The sequence below is a fragment of the Megalobrama amblycephala genome, linkage group LG2 (genome assembly GCF_018812025.1).
Source record: "Megalobrama amblycephala isolate DHTTF-2021 linkage group LG2, ASM1881202v1, whole genome shotgun sequence".
Classification (NCBI taxonomy): Eukaryota; Metazoa; Chordata; class Actinopteri; order Cypriniformes; family Xenocyprididae; genus Megalobrama; species Megalobrama amblycephala.
Genome location: NC_063045.1, coordinates 32,959,349 through 32,982,375, shown reverse-complemented (window position 1 = coordinate 32,982,375; position 23,027 = coordinate 32,959,349). Strand labels below are relative to the sequence as shown.

The 23,027-nt window shown below is 35.0% G+C and overlaps 1 protein-coding gene across 2 annotated transcripts; it reads left to right on the top strand.

The window, feature by feature from the left end:
* Positions 1 to 9: 9 nt before the first annotated feature.
* Positions 10 to 22,454, top strand: il6st (interleukin 6 cytokine family signal transduce). Of its 2 annotated transcripts, none has more exons than XM_048171332.1 (16): positions 10 to 162; positions 5,751 to 5,825; positions 5,914 to 6,216; positions 6,758 to 6,902; positions 7,040 to 7,209; positions 7,307 to 7,461; positions 7,752 to 7,911; positions 8,751 to 8,827; positions 8,968 to 9,187; positions 11,193 to 11,381; positions 12,861 to 12,983; positions 13,068 to 13,220; positions 13,309 to 13,449; positions 13,605 to 13,701; positions 14,728 to 14,809; positions 21,133 to 22,454. In XM_048171332.1, the coding sequence occupies exons 2-16, from the start codon at positions 5,771 to 5,773 to the stop codon at positions 21,685 to 21,687; spliced, it is 2,625 nt and encodes an 874-aa protein (XP_048027289.1). In that variant the 5' UTR covers positions 10 to 162; positions 5,751 to 5,770; the 3' UTR covers positions 21,688 to 22,454. The 2 variants fall into 2 exon arrangements, with proteins under 2 accessions (XP_048027289.1, XP_048027295.1); XM_048171338.1 differs by having other exon boundaries at positions 60 to 131.
* Positions 22,455 to 23,027: the final 573 nt, after the last annotated feature.

The following is a 23,027-nucleotide window of genomic DNA, read 5'->3' as shown; positions in this document are numbered from 1 at the left end:
GCGCGCGTTTGCTGGTCTTTCCAGATAAATTAACCATCTGTTCAAATGAGACCGGAAGTAACTTACACAGGACATGAAGAACAACATGTCGGTTCGATCCTCCGCGATGTTTTTCAACTATTAAATTAACAGTAAATCATATGATATGATACCACTCTAAAGGTAGGAAATCATTATAATGGTGTTATTATTCTCTCATTTATGATCCCATGATGTCTTGTAGTATGTTACGTTGTATTTTCAACGTCTGTGCAGCCTATAGTTGACGGGGATCGTGTTACGATTTTTACTTTAATAAACGTATTGTGTTTGGTACTTTGAACAAAGTACACTAATAAATAAATTATTTTCTGGAGCTTGTAAAGACATATTGCTGGTGTCCTTGCCTCTGAAATACGTGTAATGTAATATCATTGGAATAAAAGCCATATTATATTGTTATAATCTTTTGTAGGTATAAGGAGGCCAAAAATGTGCTCTGTGGTTTAAAAGTGGTTGGATTAGGAATTGGATTATTATTTATGGATTATTTATTTTATAAATTTAAAATTAAATCAAGTAGCAACACAATATAATCTGACAATGCTACCTAACCGATATGAAATCTCTAAATTATATAATTGGTAAAAAATAATGACTAACATCTGTTTGCAATAGATGTATTCAGACAGATAACAACCAGCCTCCATGTTTTTTTTCTTCTTTTTTCTCTTTTTAGCTTTTTTTTTTAAATGAACAAAGCTTTGTAGCCTCCCATCTATTAAATCTCCATAAACTTTGTGCGTTATTATTTCTGATATGAAACAAAGTCTCAGCTTTTAAATTCTGTCTGTTTATTACAAAATTCAAACAATAAATATGCATGAAAGCATGAAATATACATGAATGACCATCAGAAAGTATGTTGAAAGATACATTACAACTTACTGAAATCCATATCATGTCTCATGTAATCGCTCAATAAGTGTTTCAACTCCAGAAAGATGTCAAAACAGTTTGTATAAACAATGCCATGTTACATTTACCTCAGAAAAGCCATTCATTGCCCAAAAACTCATTAGTCAGCTAGAAAAATGAACTTAAATAGGAGCATTTTGATAAATATATGAATTATTCTATATTCATTGTATTTTTACTTAACTTGTTCTTCCATATTTAATGTGTTTGAATAAATCCTTCATGTTTTTATGACAGTCAGCCACCATTTAAATGTTTATATTAAAAAAAATAGTAGAAACATAATTATGCCATTCAAAATTTATTATTATTATTATAACATTGTTATAAAAGCTTGTAACCTAAATGTAAGTAGCCTACACATCAGTTAATTTTAATATTTAATATTATACCACCTTGGGTTATAGTTATAGTCCTGTATAGTTTACAGCATTTTAGTATGGGCTAACTTTGGTATATTTACATCTATCTGCATGTTGATTAATGTACACTGTCCCCTTTAAAATAAAAATTTCTTTGAGTAAATTTGTACTGTACCTGACAGGCCCCAATTAGTCAATATCGAAACGTATTAATTGAAATCAAATTGAATCATGAAATCGTGAAAATGCCTAGCTCTAATAAATATATTGCAAATAATTAATTAATTTTGAATCAAATTTAATCCTGAAGTTCCGGGCTTGATGACGATGCTGTGAGGAGGGTTCAAGTAGCTGGGTTAAGCTTTGTGCTTCTATTTCTGGAAAACCGTGGTCACCACAAAATAAATGGGAATAATGTGAATCGTGAACTCTCCAGTTGATCTGCCAGATCCCATATCAAACTCTGATCTCTATACGTGAGCTCTTAACCAATGATGCACAGAAGCTGTTCAAGGACCACCTCCCACATTTACATGTTGCACATGGAAAATTAAAAATAAACAAATAAATAAATAAAATAAATTAAAAATGAAATGAAAGCACTCATAAATCATACTGAATTATGTTTTTTTTAAATGCAAAATCATAGAATGTTTACTATTGGTTTAGGGTTAGGGGACAGAATGTAAAGTTTGTACAGTGTTAAACCATTATTTCTTTAGAGAATCCTCATAAAACACAAACCCCCAACATGTGTGTTTGGGTGGGTATGTGTGTGCACGTGCACATAATGTATATATGGGTAAATATCATGACTCCCAATTTTTCTATTAATTTGTCCAAAAATACATTAAAAAAATCTATTCATGCCATGATTTGAATACACCCTGTTTTAATTTCTGAATTAAAGTTAATTTTGATATTTTTGGTCGGCATAAATTAAAAAATATCAAATGATACAATGTAATTTAAGGAAGAAGCCTATTTCTTTAACTTCCTTAATTATTATAACCTTATTATTTGCATAATGGCAGGAAAATCAACAGGATGCCTAACATGTGGGAAATATGGAGCTAAAGTTAACCATTTCTCAGTGAGAGATTGACAGTTAGCTTACATGCATGTGCTGTTTTAGTTTATTTTAATTTAAAGGATTAGTCCACTTTCAAATTTCCTGATAATTAACTAGCCCCCATGTCTTCCAAGATGTTAATGTCTTTCTTTCGTCAGTCGAAAAGAAATTAAGGTTTTTGATGAAAACATTCCAGGATTATTCTCCTTATAATGGACTTCACTGGACTTCACTGTTGAAGGTCAAAATGACAGTTTCAGTGCAGCTTCAAAGGGCTTTAAACGATACCAGATGAGGAATAAGGGTCTTATCTAGGTCATTTTCTAAAAAAATTTTAAAAATTATATACGTTTTAACCATAGATGCTCATCTTGAACTAGCTCTCTTCTTCTTCTCTATTAGAATTCTGGCATTGTAGTCGCTGCTAAGTGTATTACTGCCCTCCACAGGTCAAAGTTTGAACTAATTGTTATATACTTGCACTAGCATATTGTATGTGACAATTTAGTTCAAACTTTGACCTGTGGAGGGCAGTAATAGCAGCGTCTACACTGCTGGAATTCTAATTAAGAAGAAGAAGAAGAGAGCTAGTTCAAGATGAGCATCTGTGGTTAAAACATATGTAATTTTTAATTTAATTTTTTTTTTTTTTTAGAAAATGACAGATTGTTTAGATAAGACCCTTATTCCTCGTATCGTTTAAAGCCCTTTGAATCTAAATTATCAGGACATTTTTATTTGAAAGTGAGCTAGTCCTTTAACCTAGATTTAACCTTTTTTGAAATTTTATATTTTGATTTCTGTAATTTTATCAGACAAACGGAAACCAACTAAGAGACGTATATAAAATGAATTGAATTGAAAATGCCAAACGCCTCACCTTAAAGGGGTAATTCACTGCTGGCAAGATGGGTTTTAAATAAAACGTGGCAGTCTATTCAGTAGAAATGTGAAAACATTTTTTAAATCAGTGCTACATGACTAGTAAAAACGAAAAAGAGCTGTGGAGTTTGACAAAAACTTGAACAGCATCACTTTTGATGTTGGTGCTGTCCCTCTGTTGATCTGACTGTCCATGGGCGGGAATACATAAATGTGCAAGTTTGATCTGTAGCTTTCACAAAAGCCCTGGAGCTTTTACATATACAGTACTACCAACATTGTAACAATACAAAGCTGGTTGAAAATGGGAACACTTATCCTTTAGATGAGATTAGAAGGCTGCGGTAAAGGGGAGGGGCTAAAAAGAGCTGTCAAGTCAACTCTCACTTCTTGTAATAGAGCAGCTATCTACATTTTTATTTATTTATTTTTTACCATTAAAGTGAATGCATTTACATGACATGACAGATGACATAATATCTAAACAGGAAAGGAATATTACAAAAGACCAGATATGCAAAGTGTTTTTCCAAGAAAATGCAATCATTTAATATGGAATGACCCATGAATATTTTAGCATGTGCTCTGTGTGATGAAAACTGTACATTTGACTCTGCAGTGTAATTGCAGTCTAGTGTAGACCTTATCATTAATCATTAGTCAAGTCAAATTAAAAGAATATTCTAATGTCTATAATGCTTTAATGCATAATGCTTTACCACAGAACAAGTTTTTGTTTTGGGCGATACAGTGAGATAAAAAGACACAAGTTATCCTCTGGATTTATATCTAGCTATATAGCAATGACTCGGGCAGACGTCTGAGCATTCATGGCAAAATTAAGAGATTTAAATATTGGTCAGTATTGTTCAAGGCTACTAAGTGATTCTCAAAAACTATTAATGTTAATATGAAGAGATGCTGAAAGTGAAAAGTCTAAAAAAGTCTGAAAAATCTGATGCTTGGGCATAAGATGGAAGAAAGTAATTAAAATATTTAGATAATGGTTGGTGTATTTGTTAGCCAGAGTGAAAAATGATCATTAAACAATTAATTAAAATTTAAGATCGGTTGCCTTAAAGAGAAAAAAATCATCATTTACTCACCCTCATGTAGTTCCAAACATTTATAAATTTCTTTGTTCTGCTGAACACAAAGGAAGATATTTGGAAGAATGTCAGTAACCAAACAGATCTCGACTTGTCCCCCATTTACTACCATAGTAGGAAAAAATCAAACAAAAAAACTCACTGCTTTTGATTTATTTTATTTTATATTGTTCTGCAAAATTTTGAAGCAGAATCTTTTACTTAATTGAAAAATTAAGCTGTTACACCACTCAGGGTTGGGTACAATGGGGCTAAAGGTGCCCCGGGGTAAAAGGCGTCTTTATTTTTTATTTTCCAAAACCTTCGCTTTTCAAGAATGCACATGGAAATTTGGCTGATCCTTGACGCAATTGCGGGCAGCAGCACAAAGTTGATTCTGTGCTAATTTGATCTAATATTTGATGTTTTAAAAAATGTTGTAGATGTAAGTTGTAGCAAATGAGAATCATAAAATTATTAAATATATATTGAGACAAAGGTTTTGTTAATTATTTTCAGTTTTGTTCAAGGTAATTAAAGCAACAGTTTTTCAATAATGGAACAGTATGTAAAAGTATGGTATTTTGGGTAAAAAAAGTGCCCCTGCTGTTGGGGCAAAAGGCACAATAATTAACATGATAAACAGCTGACTGACTCTTCCATCTGTTGACTTGACATGGTTAGACTCAGATGGTAAATAATATCATATATTAAATTGGGTGTCCACCTTAGAGATAATCATCATATTTATAATGAAACCATAATATTTTAAAAATATTATATTAATCATATCATATAATAAAATATGATTTATTATTACTGCTGTAAATCTATATTAAATTATTATTGGATCTTCCTCAATGCTTTCAGAATCTTTGCTTTCTAAAAAGTTCCCCTGTATTTTTAAAATATATTTTATATTAACATATTTTAATGACAGTATATTTATTGAACAAAAATGAATTATTTTATTTATCAGAATAAACAGAAAATACTTTGCTAAAGTGATTGTTTTGAACAAATATTAACTTAGACATTATTAAAACCATATTATTTTAGCTAAAGTATTTTTATCAATACTGAGTGCCTTTTACCCCAGAAGCACATTTTTTCTTAAGGTGTGTCTTTAGCCCTATTGTACCCTTTGCATTTTTTCTGACAGTGGAGCATTATTTGAAAAACGGGCAGTTTTCCATTGTAGACATTTTTAATTGCAGCATACAGGAACATGGCAAAAATTGAGCCACCTTCTTGACCTAAAGTCGTGAAAACGTAGTTTAACCTCTTATCTAAAGACATACATTGTAAGGATATTAAATGTATTAAATAGTAGATATGACCACTATCTGTATTCACTATCTATATCTTTTGATGTCCATCTTTTCTCAGATACCAGTCTTGATGTGACAATGGACACTTTACATCATTTCTTCTTACTCTTGATGTTTATGCATTATGCAGTAGGTAAGCCATGTCACCAGTCATTTACTCCCAATTAACAGTTTCTTAATTGTTCTCTTGTGATACTCAATTTAGTGTTTTGTCCACACAGGTTCCAATAGTACCTGTCTAAAAATTCTTCCAGACTCCATCAGTACGATTCCTGTTGAGGTGGGAAAAGATTTCACAGCGATATGTCACCTGCTGGAGGGATCTGGTTACACCTCAGATGACATTGAATGGGTTTTAGGAAACCTCAGCATTCCAAAGCAGCATTATCATAAAATAAATGAAACGTCCGTCAGTGTTACTGTTAACGTCAACAGCAACATGAAAGGTTGGTTGAAGTGCAGAGCCAGGAAGCCCTTGTCGTTCCAAAGTCAGTGTACCTATGGAATCTCACTCGATCCAGGATGTGAGTATCTTCTCGCCACAATCACATCATGTGTTACTTTCTAATTAAAAGGCTGGAATTCTTCCACACACCAGCTGTTTTAGTTTTGTATATATTGTCCCCTAAATGGTGAAGGGAAAAAAATGAGGAAAAATTATATGTCAATGCTTTTGTGTTCTTAATTTCAAATAAAGTATTTTTTCTTCTAAAACCATAATCGGTTATCTGATGTCATACCTGCCAAGACAACCTTGAAAAACCCTTATTTGAATTAAATGAGATTCAAGAATGTTTTCAGCAAAAAAACTGAATCATTTTTTTCACACAGAAAGCTAATGTATGGCTTCAGAATATTTGGTTAATAATAACAAGTATCAGTTATCCATTTGTTTATAAAATATGTAGGAGAAAAGCAGCCCTTCTGTTGTGAGAAATTCCAGAAATGTTTTTCTCTTTAAAATGTTCTCATTATTTAAAAGCTAATGTATTATTTACCAAAGAGGCATTTCAACTTCAAGAAACTTCATTATGTATTCATTGTTTTTCTGTTTATAACCTCCAGACCTTCCGTTGAAACCGGAGAATCTGACGTGCGTTGCTGTGCAGGAGGGCACGGATATTTCCTCTGACTTAAAATGCAGTTGGGAATCAGAATCACAGAAACCGCTGCTTGACACCACTTACACCCTTCATGCTACAATATGTCTGTAAGAGTAGCTTTTGTGCCTGATAACACTGTTTCAGTTTTTACACATTTAAAAACCTTTTTGGGTTTGTTTTTGTCAAATGACTCAAAATGAAAGACTGGAGTGTCAATTACTTCCTCTTCTTTGTCTTTTTATAGAACTAACTCAACTTATACCGCCACTTGTAAACAGCGTCTTGCAAAAAACTGCGTCGTCAACCTGGAAACTTTTCCATTTTCTTTGGATGTGACAGTGTGGGTTGAAGCAAAGAACGCGCTGGGGTCAGTGCGGTCAGACAAACTTCTATGCAATGATGCTTTGAATTTTGGTATGATTTCAGCTTTTGCATTAGGAAAGAATTCATTTAACACTCTATATGGATGCATAACTTCAACTATCTTCTGTTTTGCACAACTGCTTTTTAGTGAAACCCAATCCACCATTGGATGTCCAAGTTCTCGCTGAAGTTAACTTCTCCACATCTCTCATGGTTACTTGGAAACATCCCATTGACAGGACCATGATGAAACTCTCGTATGTCATCAGATACCGCCAAGTAGACTCTGATGTTTGGACCGAGGTACAAAAAAGAATTCAGATTTTAAAATGGTCAGGACAAAAAATGTGATTTTTTTTTATTGATTTTTTTTTATGTGAATAATAATTGTTAGTGAACCTTGATGTGATCTGATGCAGTCTATGTTCTTTTGTTTTGACCTATTTATTTGCCTACCAAAACATTTCGTTATGGTTCAATGGGGGTTTTCTTATTTCAACAAATGCAGTGCAAGCTTTAATGATCTTGCTTTGCATTTAGTTCTCACATCAAGTCACATCCTGTTTTATTCATGAATTTGATTCCTCTTTTAGGTGCCTGAGAGCTTCATCCAAGCGCACACGGAGTCGTTTAGACTGCAGTCGCTGGAGCCTTACACTGAATATGTGGTACAGATGCGATGCATTCAAGAACGGCATCAAAGCTACTGGAGTGAATGGAGTGCTACTGCTACAGTTCGCACTGCAGAAGCCAGTATGACCTGATTATCCCTAAAATAATCAAATTTCTCTGAAATAGTTGTTTGTATTCATATAAAGGATAATGCTGAAAGAGCCGTTCTGTACTGTAATGTCAATGTGTCATGCAAAGAAAAGGGATTAATTCAAACTATAGTCTCACATAGCCAGATCAATATAGTCTATAGTTTCAAATATACTTTATAATCAAACTGTGTAATATAACACTGTAACTTTAATGACCTCATTTACATATTCATCTAAATGTTGCTCAACAGCGTGGGTGGCGTCGGGATGTTCACCAACAGTATATCATTGCAAAGTTATTTCCAACTTCTTAGCAAAGAACAAAAAAACAAATTGGCCGTGAGTATATTTGGGGCATTAAAGGGTTAGATCACCCAAAAATGAAAATAATATCATTTATTACTCACCCTCATGTCGTTCTATACCCATAAGTCCTTCATTCATCTTCGGAACACAATACTGTGACATTATTTTAATTTTTGGGTGAACTAACTATTTAAATCACGTTCAGTCACTTGTATGTTACGTTTGTACGAGTGCGATCACAACCAGTAAGTTGCTGGCTTCGGTTTACTTAACGGCCACCAGTGTCAGACATTGCCATGGAGATATAGGAGAGTGAGTTAGATTATTTTTTCAACTTGCTTGACATTAAAGTATGTGCAAACAGTTAGGCATGCAACAGCTGAACTACTGTCAAGCTACTGAAATGCATATTTATGTGAGTACCATAGCTGCTTAATTATTTCCGAGCATTCGGAAATGTTATTAAATGTGCATCTGCGTTTATGTTCATCAGTCAATTTTTACACCATCTTATTTTCTCAGAGCCAACAAGTGCACCAGATCTGTGGAGAATCATCCAGCCCACCTCTGATAATAGAAACGTCACATTAGTATGGAAGGTAAATTCCTTTTTTTCACCTGGCAAGTGATAAAATATCATTAATAGTGTTTGTACAGGGTGGAAATTGCTTTTAGTGTATTATTCAGATGCTGTTTACAAGTGAAATATTAAACGTTTTAATATTGTTTCCTATTACAGCCTCCTGTGAAAGCAAATGGAGAAATACTTAGATATCACCTGGGAATCATTCAAGATTATAAAAATATTACTGAAATAAGAGACATAAGAGCGGATAATCTCAATCAGAAGTATTCAATGATGTTGCCACCAGGAAAAGTGGCCAATATTGAAATAACTGCAGCCAATTCAGTTGGAGTGTCTCCTAAAGCAACTTTATTCATTCCAAGATCACATCAAGGTATATTAAAGACTACAATATTTTTGATTAGTTATAAATGATAAAAAAGTCATACATTATTACATTATTTAAAATATGATATAAGTTATTATACATTCAACATTTAACCATTCTGTTGTCCTCAGATTAGTTGTGCCCTCTTTTCAATAAAGGATTTGCTGTAAATTCCACAATGATTTTGGCATTTGGACCAGCCAAACAAACATACAAAATAAAAGCTGCGATATACGAGATGTCCGCAGATAAACAAAATGTAAACAACACTGCTTGAAAAACTAGCCTAACAGATGATCACCGATGGCCCAGTGTTGGCTGACGGCCAACCGTCAACTTGGTGTGTCCTGGCCTTAAAGGGGACCTATTTTGCCCCATTTTACATAAGTCTCTGATGTCCCCAGAGTGTGTAGGTAAAGTTTTAGCTCAAAATACCCCACAGATAATTTTTTACTGCATGTTAAAATTGCCACTTTTTGGGGTTGAGCAAAAACACGGCGTTTTAGTATGTACCCTTTAAATGCTGCTGCGCTCTGCCTAAGAGGGCGGAGCTTCAAGAGCTGATTCTCCGGTGTCAGGATTCAGTCAGGACACACTATAATGTCAGAAATTGCGAATATATGCTGCATGGAGATAGAACAGGTATAGTTTAGTTCAATTACGGTTATAACTTATATTGTTGTCTTGTTTTTTCCACTATATTAGTACAAGCCTGTTGTACCAGACCCCGTTCGAAAGGCAGTGTCTGTCAACGTTCATGGGCGGGGCATATGGCTAATGTGACATCACACTGCCAGGAACCTGCAAACAGCTTGTTTTGAGACACTGCTTATGATTTATGGGGATTAATAAAAAAAAGGAGTGGTTGGATTTTTATCATTATAGGGTGGTTGTGTACACACACTGCCAACACACATTTATATCCAAACTCCATGCAAAAGTGAATTTTGCATAATAGGTCCCCTTAAAGATATACACTCTTCCTTGAAGTAAAAAAAAAAAAAAAAAAAAAAACAAGTGCCAAAAGAATTGAAGTTAACTTGGAAAAGTTAATGGCCCAACGATTATAGATGGATGCAGTTCTTAGGACAGTGGAATGGTTAAATGTTCTAAGAATATATGTGTACATATATATATATATATATATATATATATATATATATATAAAATATATATAATACCCCCCCCCCCCCCAAAGAAAATGTTTTAAGACATTTATATATTTTTCTGTAGTTTGTCAGTAAGAAATATCAGTTTACACTTCCAGACCTTCCTTTTGCCATTAATTGTAATAATCCAGTGAGATTTTTGTATACACAAGGAGTCTGACAACAGCCGGTATGCTCCACACCGACATTTGATCTCACCATCATCGAGTCTTTCTGTGATTACATGAAGAAACCGAAAAAAAACAGAGACAGACTAAATCCAGAAGAAATGCAGCACCGTCTGCAAATCGCTTGAAGAACCTACTTCCAAAGCTACCTGAAAAACTATGCGCAAGAATACATAGGACAAAAGGGTGGTCACAACAAATACTGTATTGATTTCATCATAAAATTTATTTATGACATTATTTATGAAAGCATCCTCATTTTACAGCATTTTTACACAAGTGCCTAAAACTTTTCACAGCACTGTAGCTTTGGAGGTAGGTTTCTTGAAGCGTCTTGGAGATATTGCCGCAGTTCTTCTGGATTTAGTCTGTCTCCATGTTTTCTGTTTCTTCATGTAATCACAGACAGACTCGATGATGGTGAGATCAGATCTGGAGCATACTGGCTGTTGACAGACTCCTTGTGCATACTAAAATCTCACTGGATTATTACACTTAATGGCCAAAGGAATGTTTGGAAATGTAAACTGATATGATGTGTGTGTGTGTGTATATATATGTATATTTATCTGTCTGTCTATCCATCTCTCTATATAAAACTGCATTGTAGATGGTCAAATAGAAGAAAAGGAGCATGTGAAAGGTGTAATGTGTCATGCGCTTGTGATCCATCAGAGCTTCCTGGTGTGGGGTATGTAAGCTGGTCAGTACGTGATGAAGAGCTGCAGGTGGAGTGGTGTGGAGTTTTTCCTAGCAGCGTTCCGCTGACTGGATACCTGGTGGAGTGGGTGAATGTGCAACAAAGAGATCTTAAGCCAAACTGGCAGAGAGTTCCTCACAATGTCAACACCACCACACTAACTGGTACCAGCTTTATATTTTCTAAACCTTTACTGGCTAAAAAGCTGGCCCACGTTGAATCTGTGCATATTTCTTTACATTTCAATCCACTGATTGCCTGTGGTACAGCTGCGGGATGAATTTAAAAATGTTAAATATGTTGACTTGAGCTATGCGTATCACATTGTTCAGTTTGTTCTATTTAAACAACATTAATTTAGTCCTTAAAGGGTTAGTTCACCCCAAAATGAAAATGATGTCATTAATTCTTCACCCTCATGTCCTTCCACACCCGTAAGACCTTTGTTCTTCTTCAAAACACAAATGAAGATCTTTTTGATGAAATCTGGGAGTGTTCGTTGCAAAGGCAGTAAATGAAGAGACAGACATCTTTTAGATTTCATCAAAAAGACCTTCGTTTGTGTTCCGAAGATGAACGAAAGTCTTAAGAGTTTGGAATGACATGAGGGTGAGTAATTAATGACATCATTTTCATTTTGGGGTGAACCCTTTAAAATTGCAATTGTGTGTGACATATAATATTGTCAGTAAACAACTTGCTTAGTACTTATTAGACCTGTTTCATCTTGTGTCTGTAGCATGTTTGTTTGCAGTTATTGCTGTTAACAACAGTGTTGTTGACTCATGAAGGGAAGTCACTGTTTCACACTGGGTACTAGGTATTATAAAAAATTCTAGAGCTGCACGAATCTGGATAAAGTGAGAATCACAATTTTTTTTTGTATCAAACCGAGATCACAATTTTCCCCCAATTCTAAGCAGAACACTAAACAAAATAACATAATTTGCTAGAGGTTCTGACAAAATTTTAATTGCTGCAAAATTTTTTTTTTTTTTTTAAATGACTTGATTCAATGACTTTTCTGATTCATCCAGTTTCATTACTTGATGACTCAGCGTTTTTGAACAAATCTGGTTTGTGAAGCTGTTTCATACCAGCACATGACAACTCTCTCTGGATCAGTGGCAGCCACAACACAGATCTAAATGTTCTGTTATGATTTTTCAAAGGTTTAATAGACACAAACAGTGTCATTTATGATTTATAGATTGCATGGGTGTTTGAATTGAGATCCGGCAGCTCTACAAAATTCTCAAAGACATGAAAGATGTAGCTTTTTTGTTCATGAATCTTAACTGTTAGCTTCCCAGACAGCAACATTGTGTTGGCCCAGATCCAGCCCACATCTGGTACATGTGCGTTCCACACGGGCCAAATGTGGGCTGGATCTGGGCAGAAACTATGTTGCTGTCTGGGTTTTATGCATTCTTATGTTTGGTTGAATATCTGATGACATTCAGTCCGGAAGATATGCACAAATACAGAAAATCCGTCAGGACAAACTATTTTTCTCAGCACTCTTTAAGCTGAAATTTTTGCACACGCATGCACAAACACACACACAACTATATAGTAGAAATGTTTTTGAGAGCAATATAGCTGCCATTTAAGGTGACCAAAGTCTTTGTCCCTTTCCAAAGGTTTTGTAAAACTGAACCGTTACAACATATCAGTGTATCCAGTTTACAAGTATCGTCTTCACGGCATACTTCACATCCAAGCAGGAAGCCCAGTAACCAGAGCAGCCTATATTCAACAAGAATGTATGTATCTCAAATATGTCACAAATTTAATTTTCACTGTCAAAGTTAATGCAGTTTTCTCATAAAGAACACTTTTTTTTCTAGCTCCAGAAGAGGGCCCTGTTGTCACAGTTAATAACAAATCCAAGAAAAATAGTGCTGAGCTGACATGGGAGGAAATTCCACTGGACAGTCGGCGTGGATTCATCACCAAATACACCATATTTTATAGGGCCGGGAACACTGAGCACTGGCAATGTATGTTCAACACATGTTGGTTTTGTAAAGTCTGATGAAATGAGTGTGGTGATTTCACAAGCAAATCTTTATCAAATGTTTTTGGCAGCTGTGACAGTGAATGCTGATGTCCGCTCATATGTACTGACTGATCTGGCCAGTGAAACTGATTATGTAGTGCGCATCATGGCGTCAACAGTAGCAGGTTCCAAAAATGGCTCTGACTTTCATTTCAGGACAATGAAGTATGGTATGTCTTTTATTCTCATTTAAAAAATTTGTATTAAATGCTTAATTATGCCAGACTTTTATTGGGATTTTTATTGTGAACAAGAAACAAGCTTAAGCTACAAAAGGATGTGACATGCATTGTTGCTTTGATATGCATTTGTTTCTTGACTGTAGGCGATGGAGAGGTGGAGATGATTGTAGTGGTGGTTTGCCTCAGTTTCCTGTTCCTGACCGTCTTTATCATAATGTTCTGCCTTCGGAAAAGAGAAGTGTGAGTCAGTTCTTTTCACCACTCAAAATGAAACGCAAAGTAAGACTTTAACTCACTAGTTTCAGTTCACTCTTGATGTGGACGTGCTTATACAAGATTGACTAATAGTGCCTAATTGCCTAAACTGTCTTTATAAACTCTGCATCTACATATTATGCAATATAACAATACATAGAGTTTAAATGGAGTTATTATTTAAACATATTTTTATTAAACGTAAATGATGTTCCCATCATTATTGATGATTTCATTACTGACTCTGATGTAGTTCCCAGCTTTTGACAAATATCTTTATGCAGCTTTTATTCCCTACAATGGCAGTTCATAATGACCACATTTGAGTTCCAAAAAGGACAAAAAAATCTGGACTACACCATAAAGCTCGTCCATTTTATTCATTTTTTTTTATATTACAAACCTTCTAGAGTCATGTTACCTATGTGGTGAAACAACTGAAATTAAAGTTGTTATTCACTGATAATCTTCTCTGGCACAGCTTGTAATTCTCAGTCTTGTTTGTGTATATTTAAATAAGGCAAGTCAAACCACATCAGGTGTGCACCAGGTTTGAAGTTAAAGATGCCCTACTTGATTGATTTACCGTATATCTCTTGTAATGGATCACTATGCATCAATATTTATATGTGCATATTCAAATACCTTGAATGAGAGTTTAGAGTTATGCCGTAGAGGTATATTTTAGTGCAAGTGTCCTGCAAACTACTATGATACTTTTAACAGTGTGTTTTGTCATTATTGTAACTTGACAGTTCCTGTCACCATTCAACCTCATTAAACCAAAAAAAAAAAAAAAAAACTAAACACTTGTCTAATGATACGCTCTTTAGGTAACTTGCACCAAATAAAAAGTAAATTAAAATCATGATGACATTTATGACACTGCTTATCGCCATAAATCATTCCAAATATATTGTGAATATTGGATATATCACCTAGCCCTACTTATAACAGAAGTAAATGGTGCTGTGTGGTGTTGAATGTCAGTATTTTCTCCTCTCTGTTCAGGATTAAGCAGCTGTTGTGGCCTCAGGTCCCAGACCCGTCTGACAGCTCTATTGCCCACTGGTCACCTGATTTCCCTGTAAAGGTCAGTGAGCTATAAAGCATCAAAATTACTTATGGGTGAATCTCAGAAAAGAAATTATATATTGCATATGAAAAATGAAACATTTTAAGACCATAAAGTTTCAGTTTCATTATGAAGTTGTCCTGACAGCTTAAGCCCTCACATTTTCTGTAATGTTGCACTTTACTGAAACACTTTAGGCATTAATATGTATTATATCTGTAATGTGTGTAATTGATGGTATGACTCAAAAGACTTTGCTCCTTACAAAATTCTCACTCAGAACTGTCCCAGTCACTGAATTATAAAATCAGCAGAATATGATTATGTTAATGTTGCCAAAAAGAGTTTGAAGAAGTATTTTTTTGAAGAAGCTGACATGGCAGACAGACCACAAAATGAGCTTTTTTTTTCTTTTTCTTTTTTTGATTAATACTGTTTTTTGGAATCTAAAATGGGCTCCTCTCATGCAATTAAAGAGCTAGTTAAACAAAATGAAAATTTGTCATCATTTACTCACCCTCATGTCATTCCAAACCCATTCAAGTCCCATCATCTTCAAAACACAAATGAAGATGTTTTAAATGGAAGATTTCTGTCCCTCCATTGAAAGTTAAAACTCTGATGCTTCAAAAAGACATCGAAGACTTCAATAAAATGGAAAGTCAAACGTACTTGCTTGACATGTGAGGACAAACCTCACTGGTTCCTGCGCATCAAGCAAGCATGTTTGAACTTCTGTTTAGCATGTTTGATGAGCTTTATGTGTGTGTTCTGGTCAATGTTTATATGTGAATAAAAGTTTAAATTAAATCTATTTATCATATAATGTAATCGTGTCTCTTGAATCAGATGACTTGCAGAAGAGCTGCTCTGTTAATATGGATTATTTTACCATGCCTTTATGAACTTTTTTATACCAGCAAAATTTTGGTTGCATGGACTTTGATTGGAGGGACAGAAATCTATCAGGTTTCATTAAAAATATCTTCATTTGTGTTTTAAAGATGAACAAATGTTTGATGGGTTTGAAACATCATGTGAGTGAGTAAATTATTTAAATTTTGGGGTGAACTATTCTTTTAAGGCAATATATAAGAATTGATTTTCAAACATTGCCTATAACTGTAAATTAGAAAGACAGTTTTAAATCACTAGATTATAGATAATATAAAAACAAAAGCAATCTAGATGTTAACATATCACCTGTAGTGTAGGAACACACATTCACTCCTCTAAAAACAGTATGAATGTCATTAATTTTTCCTGTAAATGTAGGCTCTATTTTTTTAAAGATCCCATTCCCGTTACTTTTTTATTAGGTAAATTTTATGATGCATGAAAATGCATTCCTATTTTTAGTGTAAATTGGTGTATGGGATTAAATTCCCGCCAATAGTATTGCGGTCACGGATCAAAAAATAATAAGCGTGAATCAAAAATTTTAAAATGTGTAAAAATATATAGCACAAACTTAAAAAATAATGCAAAATGTTCAGAATGGCAAAGAACGTGGTCACGGATCCAAATATAATAAGCTTGAATCGAAAAATTAAAAGTGCATTTAAAAAATAACAAGCATGAATCAAAACTTTAAACACATAAAAAAATTATATTGCACAAATCTTACTTGTGTTTGTGTTCTTAAAAGTTATTTTCCTTGGTTTTATTACTCTGTATTTTGTGCTCTCTTACATTTTCTGCTCATATTTTACTTTTTTTGTACACTTGTGCTGTTTTCTCTTTGCTCTTCTTTCCACATTCTGCTCTTGCTTTTCCAAATGTTGCAGTTCAAGTTTCATGTAAATTAGGGCGGGCTTAAGCATCACCATTGGTCCACTATTTCTAGATTGACAGCTCCTCCTATAGCCAATCAATCGAAGAGAGGGAGATGACATCACTTCAGTGCGACTCATGATGCTCACACTCAGGGGAAGATAACAGTTTAATTTGAAACTTTACAAGGACTTTCAAGCTGTAAATTATCTGAACTATGGACAAATAATTACTTTTTTTGAGATACATGAGATACTCTTTTTAATGTGCATTCTTGTTATGATTGTTAATCTTTATGTTCATAATATATGGTATTTGGTGTTAAAATATTATTTGGCTCATGATGCTAATATGCTAAGGCTACTGTAGCTAATATACTTCTTAATTGTTGTTGTTGATAAACGATCATAGGTAAATTAATTCTAAAACTGAATGTATCATTTCTGCATTGACTATGATAGTGTTACAGAGGAGATAGTTACAGAAACCAGGTGGGTTTGACATGCAGTGATTTATTCGCACACCTGTGTTTATTTACATAACTACATAATTGCACAATACTATAAGATTAATGTTTTAAATATAGCTATAAAAACAAAATTATAGATCAGGGATAGGCAACATCAGTTCTGGAGTGCCGCTGTCCTGCAGAGTTTAGCTCTAACCCAGATAAAAAATAAATAAATAAAAAAACTCACCCGTCTATAGTATTAATAATCCTGAAAACACTGATTAGCTGCTTAAGGTGTGTTTGATTAGGGTTGAAGCTAAAGTCTGCACTCCAGGACCGACATTGCCCATCCATGCTATAGAAATATGAATTTAAATGGCCAGTAGGTGGCGGCAAGTTACTATCTTTATGAGGGAGTCATTCATTCAAACGTCTCATTCAAATGGGAATTCATTAACGAAACACTGCTGTGTTGCTCGGAGACAAGCAACGCTGTTCTGTTGTGGCTTTGTTTGATACTCCTTTAATCAAAATAGTGCAAAAACACACTCAAAATTAACTTATTGCTATATTGATTTATGTAACTGCTCGATAAACATTTGCAATCACTCTAATAATGGCAAAAACGCTCTTGCTGGTGTGATAGGCTATTGCTTAACTTTTTATAATTTTATAATCTCCGTGCTAAAATGTGATAAAATTCATAAACCAACACCCTTGTCAATGACAAACTGTACATGGAAGATAAAATCTATGAATCTGTTTACAGGAAAACAATACATGACAAAATATACAGGCAGTTTACTATTACGAGCAATATACAATGATCTAAACAATTTCGATGACATCTTTAACTGTAATTCACGAGCAAATATATTAGTAAGATAGGCTTCATATGTTATATTCTCTTGTGCAAAAGACAGGAATTGAAGAGGCAACAAGCAAGCATGTTAGTATTATTATTATTATTATTATTATTATTATTATTGTATGAATACTAAAAATATCTAACAGTAATATAACGGGTATAGACAAGGCAGGCACACAAGCGTGACGTTGTGAGGTCGCAGCATAGTGGCAGTTGCGTTTTGTGGTGCCAGGTCCAGTGAATATAATAGAGACGAATCGACAGATAGGTACAACTGTGTCAGTTTGTCGTTATGATGGTGAATTTAACAATAAAAGATTGTCCAGGTAGACGTATATATCGGTGACAGGTCGAGTTGCAGGCACATATACAGTATAACTGTCCTACCATGGAAAGATTATCTTCCAGTTATCTGACAGTTATCTTCCCCTGTATGAGTGTGAGCATCAGCAGCCATGAGTCGCATTAAAGTGATGTCATCTCCCTCTCTTCGATTGATTGGCTAGAGGAGGAGCTGTAAATCGAGAACTAGTGGATCAATGGTGACGCTTAAGCCCACCCTAAATTACATGAAACTCAAAATGCAACATTTGGAAAAGCAAGAGCACAACGTGGAAAGAAGAGCAAAGAGAAAAACAGCACAAGTGTAAAATATAAGCAGAAAATTTAAGCGAGCACAAAGTACAGAGTAATAAAACCAAGGAAAATAACTTTTAAGAACACATAAACATAAGTATATAATTTTTAATTTGTTTAAAGTTTTGATTCATGCTTCTTATTTTTTTTAATGCGCTTTTAATTTTTCTATTCACGCTCTTTATATTTTGATCCGTGACCACGTTCTTTGCCATTCTGATCATTTTGCATTATTTGTTTGAGTTTATGCTATATATTTTTATGTGTTTTTAAATTTTTGATTCACGCTTATTATTTTTTGATCTGTGACCACAGTACTTTTGGCGGGAATTTAATCCCATATTGGTGTGCCTATTTTTCTGTTGCAATATGAATGCGTTTTTCAATACTGTAATTGATGTTACTGACAGCGCTTGTATTCAACTGAAACACAAATAATTTATCACCCTCATTTGTTCCGGCAAAATAGAACAGTTACTGCCCTGGTTTGGGGGCACAAACACCCGTCTCACCACTGATTCTTCATTTTCTCTGTCTGTCTAGTACTGTATTCAGCTCTGTATTGATCACATTATGAAGTGCTGAAAGAAATTTGATGGGTGCTTAATCTTGCCACTTTATATCAGTTCAGTTCAGTTTTTGGACAAATTAAGCCCCATGCTGGTGGGAAAGTCAAAAATGCAGATTTATTTTAATAATAATAATAATAATAATAATAATACGTTTAAAGGCAGGGTAGGTAAAAAATGTATAAAAAACTTTTTTTTCAAAATTTGTTTAAACTTTATTTATATATCAATACATATTTAAAATGTAAGTACTCTGAAAAAGAAAGTATAAAAATCGAGTGTCTGTAGACCTCTCACGACTGTTTTAAAGACAGCTCATTATTTCCATTCACTCCACCCCCTCCCTTCTGGGCTCCTTCCAAAGCCACGCCCCCAAAACGCATGAACGTGCGACTCCGACCACTGAGCTGGAAGACGCATTATTTACCTGAGACGAGCGGAGAGGGAGGAGCACAGTGCATGTAGTGACATCATGTCAGAATCACATGTAATAAAAATAACTTTATAATTATGAAGATAAACATAATTTAATTCGCTAACGAGCTAGTTATCTATAAGGCAAAGCTAAAAACAGGTTGCATGATACACGTTTTTCCATTACCATCATTTACACTGTGATGAAGATGAATTTCGTGTAAGATTCATAACATATACGTTGTTCTACAGATAAACAGAGTAACATACACTCAAATATCAACTTACAACTGCATTGCAGACACAAAATAATAACACACACATACAACAAAGTGTGTACGACACACACAGATACAAGATAAAGACATCAGTAAACATAGGTAGAGAATATAAAAACAAAAAGGCGAAAAAAACGTGCAGGTAAACTTACAGGTGAACATGGTAAAAGAGTTAGACAGAGGGTAAATATAGTTCTAAGAAAAGTTCCTAGATGCAGAGTAACGTTAGGCCTACTATCTGTTAAACATGTATTTAGTTATCTAAAGCAAAATTATGCACAATTCAACACTATAGCTATCATCTTGTGCTAGGCCTATAGATTATTTATCGTCTCTACTACGGCTCGCTAAGTAATGTTATGTTAGCTATATTACGCAGCTACGTGTGCTAATGACACATGCTTCATGAAAAAATAAACAAAAAAATATGTATGATCAAAATACAAAAAGAAAGATTTACCTGTCCAGCAGAAATAAAGCCATCAAGGAGTCACTTTTCAGCCCCTTGAGTTCCCTCAGTTCTCGCCATCGCTGGAGAGACACGCCGATATTAACTCGTGTTTTATTTCTTTGTTTATCCAAAGACTTTTTGTTCATTGCCTTTTCTTGTACTGTTACTGTCTTCCTTTTTTGCCTGGTTTGCCTTCACTAACTGCATAGGCCGGTACTGTGAATTTTGCTTGCTGTTTCTCTGCCATTGTTTTGGTATTCCTAGGATCCATGCCTCTTTAATTTCCCAAATCAAACGTGCGCGCGCAAGTGGGCAGGTCATGTGTGGCAAAAGGGTGGTTGCCATGGTTGCGAGAGAGTGACAGCCGCCTAAGCCAATCCTATGTTTCGTCCCGGATGGAAATAATGAGCTGTGTTTAATACAGATTAAACGGTCTAGAGTCACTCGATTTTTATACTCTTTTTATCAGAGTTCTTACATTTTAATTATGCATGTATATATATATATAGAAAGTTTAAACAAATTAGGAACAAAATTTCTTACCTACCCTGCCTTTAATTTATATAGCGCTTTTCCAGAGCTCAAAGCGCTTTACAACAAAAAAACATAGACACAAGAAAAGCACAGTATACAATACAAAGAAACAATACAGTTTGCTTTGTCTTGTTATTTGGCATGGGATTTATTTGGGTGGCATGTGAAAGAGCCCAAAAGCATGTTTCTCATGCCAAAAACCTAGCATGTACATGTTCAGTTTTGTGAGATTCACCCTTATATAAAGGTTGTCCCTAAACAATGTATATTGTAGCACAAATAATGGCATACTGCTCAAAAGTGCATTTTCGGTGTGTCGAGGCATACACTGGTACACAAAGGTAACACCTTGTAAACCTCTCAACAGGCCAATATGCCTAAAGAAGACGTTAGTGTGGTGGAAGTGGACATGTTTGATGGAAAGTCTTTGTGTGAGGAAGACAAAGCCGTGCTGCCGCTGAAGAAGGACAAGTATCTGTCTGAGGAGCACAGCAGTGGCATCGGAGGTTCGTCCTGCATGTCGTCCCCCCGCCACAGCGTGTCCGACAGCGACGAGAGCGACTCGGGCCAGACCACGGCCAGCACCGTGCAGTACTCGTCAGTGGTGGCAAGTGGGTACAAGGGCCAAACGCCCAACCATCAGCCTCCTGTGTTTGCACGCTCTGAGTCAACCCAGCCGCTTCTGGACTGCGAGGAACATCCAGACCTTCTCAACGAAAGCGGCGGACACTCAAGGAACTCTTACTTTAGACGAGGCAGAGAACTTGAGCCGGGTGTCCTCACTCAGGAATGCGGTGAGCCGAATGGAAGCTCTCTTACTTTCTGTCCAGTGCAGGAGGAAGAGATGTCTCCTGTAGTAGAGGATCCGCCTGCCTCCACCGTATGTTACATGCCGCAGCAGAGCGGCTATCGACCTCAGTAAAGCAAAACATTCTAACTGACTCTGGTGCCGGCCCTAAGCTATTTAGTGTCACCTTTTCATTATGAACTTTTATTTTAATGGGATTTGTTGATGAACTTTCACATTTTAATGGTATTGCAAACTTGCGCCAGACATGTATGGTAACACTAGACTGCTCCCCAATGAAGCTGTCTGCACTTCAAAATATCACACTGCCATGTGCCTTCCGTGGACAACCGGTCGTTGCTATTTGCTGCTTCCTTGTCTAACTGAAATGAAATGTTACTGTTGTTTTGAACCACATTAGTTGTAGCATTGCATTAAATTGTTTTGCTATAAATTAGTTAAAGTCCGTTTTTATACCAATAGATTTTCATTTTCATTTTACTGTTACCGACAAGGTGATTGCAGCTGTAACGCTTCCAGCGCACACAGCCACAAGTTGCTATGTAATGTTGCCTGCTTACAATATAGACACAGTGTTTATAAAATAATGAACTTTTTGTGCCATGGTGCATTGTATTATTGACATGTATTATTCATTATGGTATTGGGAATATTCATATTTTTAACAACATGCAACAGAATGTTAATCCTAGCTTGAGTTAACCTTGCTTCCAACTCAATAAAACTAACACTACATTGAAATTTCAGTTATTAAATACAAATAGTCCATTGTATGCCTTATCAAATGTATCTGTTTATCTCTGTGTGATTTATGTGTTTATATCATTGCATCACATGTATAAATATCATTGATACTAGGTTAAATAAAGACTTCATTCAAATGTTTTGTTGTCTTATGGTTCACTGGTGGTACCGAACAATCACTTCTATCTACTATCTTTAGACACCTTTACTTCATTCTCAGACTTTGCTTACACCTTCATTCTATGGAAATTGCTTGGATGCATTTCCATGGTAACAGCGGCTTTTTGATTTGAATTTTGATTGGTGAGTCCCACTTCAGGATTGTGGGTAATGTAGTAATTTGCCTGTAATATGGCAAGGTTATAAGTTTGTAATTTCAGCTTTAAGAAACTCTGTTATAAGCAATGAGAAATTAAACCATTGGAAATCTGAATATACAATGATCCTTATTAAAGCTACAAAAGTTCAGGCAAGAGCAGTGTGTGATTTTCTACAAGCTGCTATATCTGTAAGATGCTGTCAGTGACTTTAAAACCTATTGCACATCTATTATTTTCATACACATCCATGTCTCCCAACTGTTTTACATTCACTTAAGACATAACCAGCTGATACGTGAAAACTCACTATGATAGGCATCTTGACAAATTTGTGTGTATTTGACCATTTAGCGTAATAAGCTGTGAAGAACTCAATGCAGTACTTATGCT

What these genes read in the sequence shown, in the direction of transcription:
- il6st (XM_048171332.1), top strand. Translation starts at nt 5,771, where the DNA reads ATGGACACTTTACATCATTTCTTCTTACTCTTGATGTTTATGCATTAT. An exon ending in ACGTCACATTAGTATGGAAG is followed by an intron (nt 8,828 to 8,967) that starts GTAAATTCCTTT and finishes TTCCTATTACAG; the next exon opens with CCTCCTGTGAAAGCAAATGG. An exon ending in TTTCAGGACAATGAAGTATG is followed by an intron (nt 13,450 to 13,604) that starts GTATGTCTTTTA and finishes TCTTGACTGTAG; the next exon opens with GCGATGGAGAGGTGGAGATG.